Source organism: Podarcis tiliguerta (assembly GCF_965153285.1).
Source record: "Podarcis tiliguerta genome assembly, chromosome: 10".
NCBI classification, from domain to species: Eukaryota; Metazoa; Chordata; class Lepidosauria; order Squamata; family Lacertidae; genus Podarcis; species Podarcis tiliguerta.
The window spans coordinates 69,175,466-69,186,358 of NC_139543.1; the positions used below are offsets into that span (position 1 = coordinate 69,175,466).

Genomic DNA, 10,893 nt, shown 5'->3' on the forward strand with positions numbered 1-10,893 from the left:
CAGAGGGCCTTCTCGGTGGTGGCACCCGCCCTGTGGAACGCCCTCCCACCAGATGTCAAAGAGAAAAATACTGTAACTACCAAACTTTTAGAAGACATCTGAAGGCAGCCCTGTTCAGGGAAGTTTTTAATGTGTGACATTTTAATGTATTTTTAATCTTTGTTGGAAGCTGCCCGGAGTTGCTGGGGTAACCCAGCCACATGGGCCGGGTATAAATAAATAAATAAATAAATAAATAAATAAATAATAATAATAATACAACACCCATCATCCCTAGCCAGTGGTCATTATTGGGGCTGATGGGAGTTGTAGTTCTGCAACCTCTGGAGGTTCCCCACACAGAGGTAGCTCCAAATTGTCTACACTGACTGGCAGCAGATATCTGGGGCTTTGGGCAGGAATCTGTACCAGCCCTACCTGGCAATGCCAGGGTTTTGAACCCAGGACCTTCTGCATTCAAAATAGTGATGCTTTGTGCACCCATGTCTAGTCTTCCTCCTATCTAAAATTTATTATTGGTGTGCGTTTACCTTTCTGTAAATCTACCAAAGAATAAAATAAAATCGGAATTAAGGGGTTTTCTCAGGACGGTGGGGCAGTTGTCCTTATTCTGCCAGACGCCCTCCAGAACTTGGTGTGATGGCCTGGGATTCGGATTCAGATGCTGAACCTGAGGAGTCCCAGCCTGCACAGGAGTCCCTGCCTCCAGAACCAGCTGAGCCGGGGCTGGGGCCTGAGCCTGAAGGGTCCTCACCTGTGCTGGATCCTCAGGTGCAGGCATCAGCTGAGTCTGCTCTGGCTCCTGAGGTGATGGAGGACCCATTGCCTGCAGGTGCTCCACTCTCAGCCCCGTCAGAGGAAGCTGAGGTTGCCTCTGGGTCCGGTAACCCTCCAGCCTCTCCTGAGCTCCAGAGGCTCAGGGCAGAGAGGCGGAGGGAACTATGTTCCCGCAGGAGGAGCGCTCGCCTCCAGGCCAGGAGAGGTGAGTCACTGAGAATCGGGGCCGCCCTATGCCTTGGGGCAGATAAAAGCCGGCCAGCCCCAGTTCCAAGCTGCAGGAGCAACGTTGGTGGTTGTCAGTCTCTGCCTGAACCCTGCCCTGCACCCAGCTTCGACATTTACGGACTTCCATCATATTGCTTCATCGACCACAGACTGGACTTGGACCTTGCCTCTTGATTAACCCCCGGGACCAGCACACTTGGCGGCCGGCGCCACTAGCCTCTATGGGTAAGATGCCCCTGAGGAGACCCTCCTGTTATGTACTGAAGTTCTCACCCTGGGCCAGCAGGGGGATACTGTAGATAGTTATGCAAATGAAGGATCGAAAGTGACGTTCAGTGATTGGATAGTTAGTATGCAAATGAAGGATCGAAAGTGACGTTCAGTGATTGGATAGTTAGTATGCAAATGAAGGATCGAAAGTGACGTTCAGTGATTGGATAGTTAGTATGCAAATGAAGGATCGAAAGTGACGTTCAGTGATTGGATAGTTAGTATGCAAATGAAGGATCGAAAGTGACGTTCAGTGATTGGATAGTTAGTATGCAAATGAAGGATCGAAAGTGACGTTCAGTGATTGGATAGTTAGTATGCAAATGAAGGATCGAAAGTGACGTTCAGTGATTGGATAGATTTAGAAAGTTGTTACAGTAATAAGGTACTGGAGCTCTATATAAGCAGGCTGACTGAGGCCTTCAGTTCCGTTCTGTTCTGGCATCTGAATAAAGAAGAGCTGTCTGAAGAATCGCTGTGTCGTCTGACATGTTCACCCACAACATAATACCTCCCTCCCCAAGAACCAGGAGATCCATCTGTATTAGAGAACAAAGAACGCAGAGAGGAGAAGGAACTTCCCTTTGGCGCCCAGGATGTTGCTGGAGACAGAAGGGGGAGGATTTAGAATAGCCAACTCTAAATGTGGAGAGATGTCGATTTTTGCTTGCAACCAGATGACTGAATCAAAAAGACTATTGTCAGGGAACTGCCATCAGAACAGGGGAGGGAGGTGTTAGTTTCTGTTTGCCAGTGTGCAGTGCTTTGGAGTCACAAGACTCTGTTTACATTCCAGAGACAGTCCAGGCTGTTGGAAGTCTCACAGGAGACGGGAGACAGATGTGACGTACTGGTTTCCTGTTCTTTGTTCCTTTCTTTCAGTTGCTCTCTGCTCTCGCAGGGAGAGGGTGTAGTTTTTTGTCTGTGTAGCTTAGTAATAAAGCATAGCAATGTATCCATAAATCTCATCACTTCCGCCTGCTGTTTTGGATTCTCTGCTGAATGGGATGTGCCTGGAGCCTTATCAGAGGCTCAGGTCGTCAATCTCGTCGGGGGCGATTCCAAAGGACTCGGAGGCCGGAGGAAGATGAGCTTTATCAGCTCGGTCAAACGCAGATCCTGACAGGAGGCCGGGGGATACAGAGAGCCTCTGACGCTTCTGAGGAGCAGCGTCTAGTCCAGCGGTGGTGAAAGCCACACCACCAGGGGAGCAGAGGGGGAAGGGGGCAGCCAAGCGAGGGGCGGGCTCGAAGATGCTACTGAAAGCCCAAGTGCCTCACCTAGCCAGGCTGGCCAGGAGGCAGACACGCTGTATCCGTCACCCAGCTTACGCAGAGGGGTGAAACGTAAGGAGATTTGGGGTGTCTAAGTTCTTATGTTGGGGGAGAAACCGGAAGGGGCCAATCCCAGAATCTGCAAGTGACTGAGACAGACATGAACTTTGTGGTTCTGCACTGTAAATAGTTTGCACCAAATAAAAGCTGTTAAAGACAGGTCGGAGTACTGCCTGGTTACTCACGAGCAACCACCACCAGCACCTGACAACTATAAAATATAAACCGCTCGTTAATTCTTGTCTGTGAAGTTACCGAAGCAAGGGGAGGACTCTCCATGCCTGACAGTGTGGTTTCTCACAGATGGCACCATTCAGTTGGCAAACGGTGTTTCAACAAGCCGGCCGCCTTCGTAGCACGTTGCAAAGAGGAGAACGTTATGTGGTATGTTGTTGTTGTTTAGTCATTTAGTCGTGTCCGACTCTTTGTGACCCCCTGGACCAGAGCACGCCAGGCACTCTCGTCTTCCACTGCCTCCCGCAGTTTGGTCAAACTCATGCTGGTAGCTTTGAGAACACTGTCCAACCATCTCGTCCTCTGTGGTCCCCTTCTCCTTGTGCCCTCCATCTTTCCCAACATCAGGGTCTTTTCCAGGGAGTCTTCTCTTCTCATGAGGTGGCCAAAGTCTTGGAGCCTCAGCTTCAGGATCTGTCCTTCCAGGGAGCACTCAGGGCTGATTTCCTTCAGAATGAAGAGGTTTGATCTTGCAGTCCATGGGACTCTCAAGAGTCTACTCCAGCACCAGAATACAAAAGCATCATAATTATTCATAATTCTCCTTCATGGATCACTGCCTTGTCGTGGTGAAGGGGCTTGAATAACTCAGAGAAGCTATGAGCTATGCTATGCAGGGCCACCCAAGATGGACAGGTCATAGTGGAGAGTTTTGACCAAACGTGATCCACCTGGAGCAGGAACCGGCAAGCCACTCCAGTATCCCTGCCAAGAAAACTCCATGGACAAAGACAACAGGCATATGTGGTATAGGAGCTTTATTGACACGACTCAGCCCTCAGCCACCTCTCAGAGGTGTGAGTCGCCCATCTCACCCTCCTCGCCCAGGCCAACAACCCTTGAAGGAAGCCCAGGCAAATGCGGGTTGTGTGTGGACATTGTCTCCCTTCCCCGGAAGGGACTCCCCTCAGGATCAGTTGCGCTTCCCTGGAGAACACCACTCTGGGTCAAAGAAGTGTTGAGCCAGCCATTCTCTTGTCCTCTTGGCTTTGCAACGGGGACATGGTTCCTCAGGCATCCAGGGCACTCGCCTGGGGCTCCTCTGCCTTACCGCCATCTTCCTCCCTTTCGTGCTGGAGGCGCTGCCGTCCGTATCGCCCGTCTGGCTGCCTTTCCATGAGGACACCTGCGATTCCGAGGTGCCCACGGAGTCGCTGTCACAGAAGGTTTGCTGGCTGAGCTTGGAGAGGCGCTCCTTCGTCTCCTTCCTGGGAGGAGGAGAACTGGGGGACGCCTCGTCCTCTGCAACGTCCCTGTCACACTCTCCTGTAAATAGCTTCCTCAGGCACCCCAGGATGCCGCACGCGCTGTCTTGACACCTGTCGGTGGGGTCCTGGCAACCTAGCAGGCATCAGGTGAGAGAGAGAGAAAGACACGAGGGGGTTATTTTTGCGGTGGAGAAATAGCAAGGCTGCCATCCACTTTCACCTGAGCTCAGTGGTTCTCAAAGAGCATTGCGACCATGCTGCCATGCCCTCCAACCTATCGTCAATGAAAAGAGGGACATCCTATATATTTACACAAAGGCATCCATTTACAACATACCATGTTATTATTTGTGGGGCAAATTTTTTAAAGAAAAATTCTAGCCCCAAAGGGGGGATATTGTGAAAGAAATGTTGAGGTCTTAGATATATGGTAACGTTCATAACCACACGTACATAGGAAGACCAACCTGAAGCCATTTTGATTCCTAAACTGAGCAAATGTTTTCTGAGCTCTAGGGTCATAGATCTGCCTTGCCCACTTTCTGGCTTTTGGACCAGTTAAAAAGGAACAGCAACCTAGCTTCTTAGACTGCAAAACAAAGTTTCTTGCACTCTTGATATGCCCAGAGGTTACTTTGTGCTGTGAGCCTCCTCCCAGCGCCTGCCGTCGCTTAGATATATGATAATGTTCATAAGTGTACCAACCAAACACATACATAGATTGAGCACAGGAAGGCCAACCTGGAACCATTTTGATTCCTAAACTGACCAAATGTTTTCTCTGCACGGTCAAAATGGAAAAGCCTCCCCATTGTCTTTCCCTTCACAAATCCTGTCTTAAGGGTATGTCTGTCTTTGAATAGGGTGTGAGTCTGTGACCTGGCCCAGGAACTAAGTATGTATAATTACAAAAGACTGGCCAGGCTCCCCGGGCAATCCAATCAAGTAACCTGCCAGACAGGAGATAAACAACGACAGGAGAAAAACAACATTCAAATTTTCTGTTTAGACCGCCTTTTCTGTGATGTAGGTGTGATGTACCTGAGGGGTGGTCTTAGGTTACATCCCTTCTGTGATGTATGTATGAGGTTTCTGGGGGTGGTCTTGATCTACAGGGTGGCAATTTCAAAAGTCTTTATAAGGCCTTGCACACCATTTTTCTGGGTTCCTCTCTCCTGCAGATGAGGGGAGCACCCTGTTGCAACAGTTCAATAAAGATCAGGCTTACTAGCTGCTTTGCTTCTCAATATTCTCTGGTTGGCCTCTGTTATCTTCTCCTACCAATAGGGAACCTATGTAAGGACTCTGTATGGGCTCTTGGATACCCCATAAGGGAAAAAGGGCAATTTTTGTTTACAACACTAGCAGGCATCAGGTGAGAGAGAGAGAGAGGTGAGGGGGTTAATTTTGCGGTGAAGAAATAGCAAGGCTGCCATCCACTTTCGCCTGAGTTCAGTGGTTCTCAAAGAGCATCGCCACCATACCCTCCAACGTATCTCCAATGAAAAGAGGGATATCCTATTCCGTGCCCTCCACCATTTCTCCAGTGAAAACAGGGACGCCCCAGCAGGGGACATTCTGGGATCAAATCAGAAACTGGTTCAATCAATCGACCGGTTGGACATCCCTAAAATAACTCAAAAACGTCAAACAACTTTGGCCTAAACTAAAAAAAAAGGTATAGAATTTTGGCAAAAAAATTAAAAACAAATTGGAACAGCTTTGCCCCCAAAAAAGTTCAACAACTTTTCTGTCTGGATATGGCAACCCTAGTTTAATCCACCTATTAAATAGATCACTGTTTTGTACTTGATCCCCAGCCTACTATAAACTCACTGGGTGACAGTGAAGAGCGACACGCTCTCGGTCATTGCCTCACAACTTGATCTATTCTTATTTCGTATATTTCTTACAGCTTACACACCATTTGATGGTAAAAAAACAACCCTCAAAGCAGTTTACAAAAGAACAAAGCAATAACGGGTTAAAAGAATTATTTTGAACATTCAAGATAGGATTCTGTGATTCCGGGATGTCCTGCTTAAAACAGGACAGTTGGGTATGTGGCAATTGTCTCCTCCAAAGCAAACAGCAGGTTGTTTTTAAACTTCCAGTTACTCCTTGACTTTTGCTTAATAAGAAATGTTTTTTTGTGTGTGTTTTTTTTGCAGCAAATAAATTAAAATTTACCTTTTGTATATCTAACCTTCTTGCATGGCTGAATTCCACCACCGCATTTCGGGACGATCTGTTCTCGGAAAATATGGGATTTTATTGTTATTCATGTTTTTATACCATATTTTATGCTACTCTTATAATTAAGTGTTTTAAAGTGTTTTAAATTTGTTGTTAGCTGCCCTGAGCCTGGTTTTTGAATCAGGAAGGGTGGGGTATAAATAAAAAATTATTATTATTATTATTATTATTAGGTGTCTCGTCACCACCGGCGCTCAAATTGTTGCTACTCTGCAACTTGTATCCTGAGATGCACTGTCCCTGGATATGGAGGTTCCACCTGGCTAGCATAATTTAGGAACCATTGACAGAACTATCCTCCATTATTGATACGTTGCACAGTGGATGATCAGGTTGCGAACGTGATCCGTGTGGGAGGCATTCAGGACCAGGGAGTCCTCCACACCCGCCTGCCTCCTGTCCCCCCAAAACAATACTTCTTGAACCTTGTCAGGATTCAACCTCAATCCATCCTCCAACCGCCTCCAGATACTCACACTCGAAAATCAATCAGATAATCCCCAGGGCTAGCTGGCTGAATTGGTCCTACTAATTGGGGCGCGGGTGGCGCTGTGAGTTAAACCACAGAGCCTAGGACTTGCAGATCAGAAGGTCGGCGGTTCAAATCCCTGCGACGGGGTGAGCTCCCGTTGCTCAGTCCCTGCTCCTGTCAACCTAGCAGTTCGAAAGCACGTCAAGTGCAAGTAGATAAATAGGTACCACTCCGGCGGGAAGGTAAACAACGTTTCCATGCACTGCTCTGGTTTGCCAGAAGTGGCTTAGTCCTGCTGGCCACATGACCCAGAAGCTGTACGCCGGCTCCCTCAGCCAGTAAAGCGAGATGAGCGCCGCAACCCTAGAGTCGGCCACGACTGGACCTAATGGTCAGGGGTCCCTTTACCTTTTAGCTCAGAGTGGGTGATCTTCATAAAAAGGGGAGGGGAAGGGAAGAGAAGGGAAATAAAAGTTCTGGACATCCAGCTGGCCACTCTTGGAAGCCAAAGGCTCAACAAGACAGCGCTTTGGGCTCCCCTTCTGTCCTCCAGCCGCACACAAGAGGAATACGGCTAATAAAAGACTTCTTACCCAGTCTGCACCAATGTAGATGATCCTTATAGCAGCCACAGCCAGGCAGTAATAAAGCAGAATTTCTCCCAGGGCCCAGCAGACATCGTCTTCCTCGGGCACCTCCTCTTCGCACTCAAATTCCTCCAGGGAGCCGGTGTCGACGGGGTCTCTGGTACGTGAATAAATCCACCACAGGAAGGGGAAGGGGAATGCCATGGACCACGAAGGGCCAAAATGTCAGGTGAGGAAGTGAAGAGTTTGAAGAGCCAGCGGCAACATGGCACCCTGGCAACTGATTGTTGACCAGAGTTTGCCTCACAAGCCGTGGGCCAGGACCCAACAGAACCTTTTTCTCGCATCATTCTCAGAACCGTGGCGATAGGAAATGGGAGAAGGGTGCCGCTGCTCAGAGAAACACTCATTTGGACCATTGCTGTTGGCACGTCATCGAGAACGCTTGCTTGTCTGTCACATTTATTTAATAATAATAATAATAATAATTAATAATAATAATTTATTATTTATACCCCGCCCATCTGGCTGAGTTTCCCCAGCCACTCTGGCTAGCTCCCAATCGAGTGTTAAAAACAATACAGCATTAAGTATTAAAAACTTCCCTAAGCAGTTTCAGATCTCTTTTAAAGACAAGATAGCTGCTTATTTCCTTCACATCTGAAGGGAGGGCGCCACCACCAAGAAGGCCCTCTGCCTGGTTCCCTGTAACCTCACTTCTCACAGGGAGGGAACCACCAGAAGGCCCTCGGAGCTGGACCTCAGTGTCCGGGCAGAACGATGGGGGTGGAGGTACTCCTTCAGGGATACTGAGCCGAGGCCGTTTAGGGCTTTAAAGGTCAGCACCAACACTTGGAATTGTGCTCGGAAACATAGTGGGAGCCAGTGTAGGTCTTTCAAGGCCGGTGTTATGTGGTTTCGGCATCTGCTCCCAGTCACCAGTCTGGGTGCCGCATTCTGGATTAGTTGTAGTTTCTGGGTCACCTTCAAAGGTAGCCCCACGTAGAGCGCATTGCAGTAGTCCAAGCGGGAGATAACCAGAGCATGCACCACTCTGGCGAGACAGTCTGCGGGCAGATAGGGTCTCATCCTGCGTACCAGATGGAGCTGGTAGACAGCTGCCCTGGACACAGAATTGACCTGCGCCTCCATGGACAACTGTCAGTCCAAAATGACTCCCAGGCTGCACACCTGGTCCTTCAGGGGCACAGTTACCCCATTCAGGACCAGGGAGTCCCCCACACCTGCCCGCCCCCTGTCCCCCCAAAACAGTACTTCTGTCTTGTCAGGATTCAACCTCAATCTGTTAGCCGCCATCCATCCTCCAACCGCCTCCAGGCACTCACAGGCACTCACCTGCCCGCCCCAAGTCCCAGCATGGCAAGCTGTTAAGAATGATGGGAACCTTTTTACCATATGTGGTGGGAATGTAGAGAAGTTTTTAAAAATTCGAAAATGATATATAATGAATTGAAAAAAATGTTTAAATTGACATATGTAAAAAAAAAAAACCAGAAGCATTTTTGCTAGGGATTGTAGGACAAGACCTGCCAAGAAAAATAAAGAGCTTATTTATGTTTGCTACAACAGCGGCAAGAGTCTTGTTAGCACAAGGATGGAAGAATGAGGAAACTCCAACGAAAGAACAGCGGCAAGAAAAATTGATGAGTTATGCAGGACTGGCCAAATTGATATACAAACTGTGTGAAAAGCACAACTGTGACTTCAAGGAAGAATGGGAACTTTTTGTAAACGATCTCAAAAGACAACAAAATGAACTGGGCTCTTTGGCAGGTTTTGAATAAACATTCACAAATTGATTAGTTGAACATATGATAGATAAAGCAGGGATATGTACCATTTTATAACAGGCAGAGAACAAGATATGTAAAAAAAATCAGGGAGGGGAGCTGAGGTAAGTCCTGGGGGGGGAGAGGGAGGGTTGAGGGGGGAGTAATAAGGGGGGGGAATAATGTAACTGATTATGAGGATTGATAAATTGTTACACTGAAATTGGTTAATAAAAATATTTAATAATAATAATAAAATGATGGGAGCTGCCACAAAAGATTCCTGCATTTTCAGGGGGTTCGGCTAGAAGATCTTTGTGGTCCAGTCCAGCTCTACAATTCTGTGATGCTATGATTCTGCAACATTTGGCGGCCACAGGTCTGCCTTCCCCTTCAACGCCATTTGCATTCCCAGGGCAGTTTGTGAAGATATTCAGAGGGCAATATACAACAAATAGCAATGAATAGCAAAACAGCAGCACAACACAGGTGATTATGGAACATGTCATATGAGGGGTTTTGATGATGCTCTCTCTTCATGTTGCGAACGGGCCTCCAGAACGGATCCCGTTCGCAACCAGAGGTACCACTATATATAAATAAAATAAATGAAAAGCACTGCACAAAGCAGACTGGTAACCACTAATAATCACCTTACGGCATAGGCTTCCAACCTTTTTGAGTTCATGGCTCCCTTGATCAACTACCTTCTTTCTGCGGCACCCCTGGGGGCGCTCAGGACCCCAGTAATCTCACCCGTTGCTTGCAGAGCCGGCAGCCCCTCACCCTTTTCCGAACACCCACCCTTGTGGAGTGCTCCCGCTGCCTCCTCTCCTCTCCCCACTCCTTGGGGGTCCTCTATGTTGCATTCGCAAAGTAAAGGAAGGATTGGACCCTGATTAAAAGCAAGACACGAGGCTTTGACCAGCAAGGCTCTCAGAGAAAGTGCGTCCACCACACCCCTCGCCAGGCCATTTTATTAGCAAAAGAATCTTTTACACAGTGCTCGTAAGAACCAATCATATTTCCTCTGAGCATTTCATCAAACCCACATGGGGAGAAAGTTACACTACAACACTAATTAGCATGCATATATTTTGGGGTAAATATGTTGAGAACTACAAAGAAGAGCATCTGGCAACCCCGAGGTTATAAACAATCAGTACACATGATAAGAAGGATGGCCAGGAGGACAGTGACCATTATCCCCGCAATGTGAGATCTGTTTCCTGGCCCTAAGATTAACATCCTACATCAAATAAACTTGCCCACTATCTTTGATGACCCAGGACGCCTGCCTGTGTAAGCAACTGGGCTGTGTACGTGACAAGAGAAATGGACAGCAGAAGCAAAAGGGCATGGAAAGGACTGTAGAATCTTATGGGATTTAATCAGAAATTATCGTCAATATATCAAACCCAGTCAACACAATGCTTTCATCATGGACACGATGGCTTGATGTATATTTTATAATTCCTCATGGTAATCCCAACTGATCCCTACACTCTGGGCAGCCGTCCATGCCTGATTGCTGAGCTGCCCCCTTCCCTGCCGCAAAGAGAGGTGCCCCCCAGGGGCACCATTCGCCTGCGGATCTTGTAGCTAGGGCTGCTGCAATAAACAGCCGTACAGTCATACCTCAGGTTACAGACGCTTCAGGTTACGTTTTTTTGGGTTCCAGCAGCAGCACATGCACAGAAGTGCTAAACTGTGCTTTGTGCATGCGCATGCGCAGAA

At 48.0% G+C, this 10,893-nt stretch overlaps 1 protein-coding gene and 1 long non-coding RNA gene across 2 annotated transcripts in view; both read right to left on the minus strand.

Moving 5' to 3' along the window:
- LOC310659319 overlaps positions 1 to 8,265 on the minus strand; it is a 112,738-nt gene extending 104,473 nt beyond the window's left edge. Inside the window, exon 1 of the long non-coding RNA XR_014502754.1 lies at positions 8,084 to 8,265. This is a non-coding gene — a long non-coding RNA (uncharacterized lncRNA). The remainder of the gene's footprint in view (positions 1 to 8,083) is intronic.
- SSMEM1 (serine rich single-pass membrane protein 1) lies at positions 3,587 to 7,704 on the minus strand. The gene is made up of 3 exons (XM_083402461.1): positions 7,373 to 7,704; positions 6,242 to 6,299; positions 3,587 to 4,184 (listed from the first exon to the last, which is right to left on the minus strand). The coding sequence occupies exons 1-3, from the start codon at positions 7,568 to 7,570 to the stop codon at positions 3,757 to 3,759; spliced, it is 684 nt and encodes a 227-aa protein (XP_083258587.1). The 5' UTR covers positions 7,571 to 7,704; the 3' UTR covers positions 3,587 to 3,756.
- Positions 8,266 to 10,893: the final 2,628 nt, after the last annotated feature.

Coding starts and splice junctions, on each gene's coding strand:
- SSMEM1 (XM_083402461.1), bottom strand. CDS start 7,570: ATGGCATTCCCCTTCCCCTTCCTGTGGTGGATTTATTCACGTACCAGA. Junction 6,300..7,372: donor TCTACATTGGTGCAGACTGG/GTAAGAAGTCTT, acceptor TTCCGAGAACAG/ATCGTCCCGAAATGCGGTGG. Junction 4,185..6,241: donor GAAGGTTAGATATACAAAAG/GTAAATTTTAAT, acceptor GATGCCTGCTAG/GTTGCCAGGACCCCACCGAC.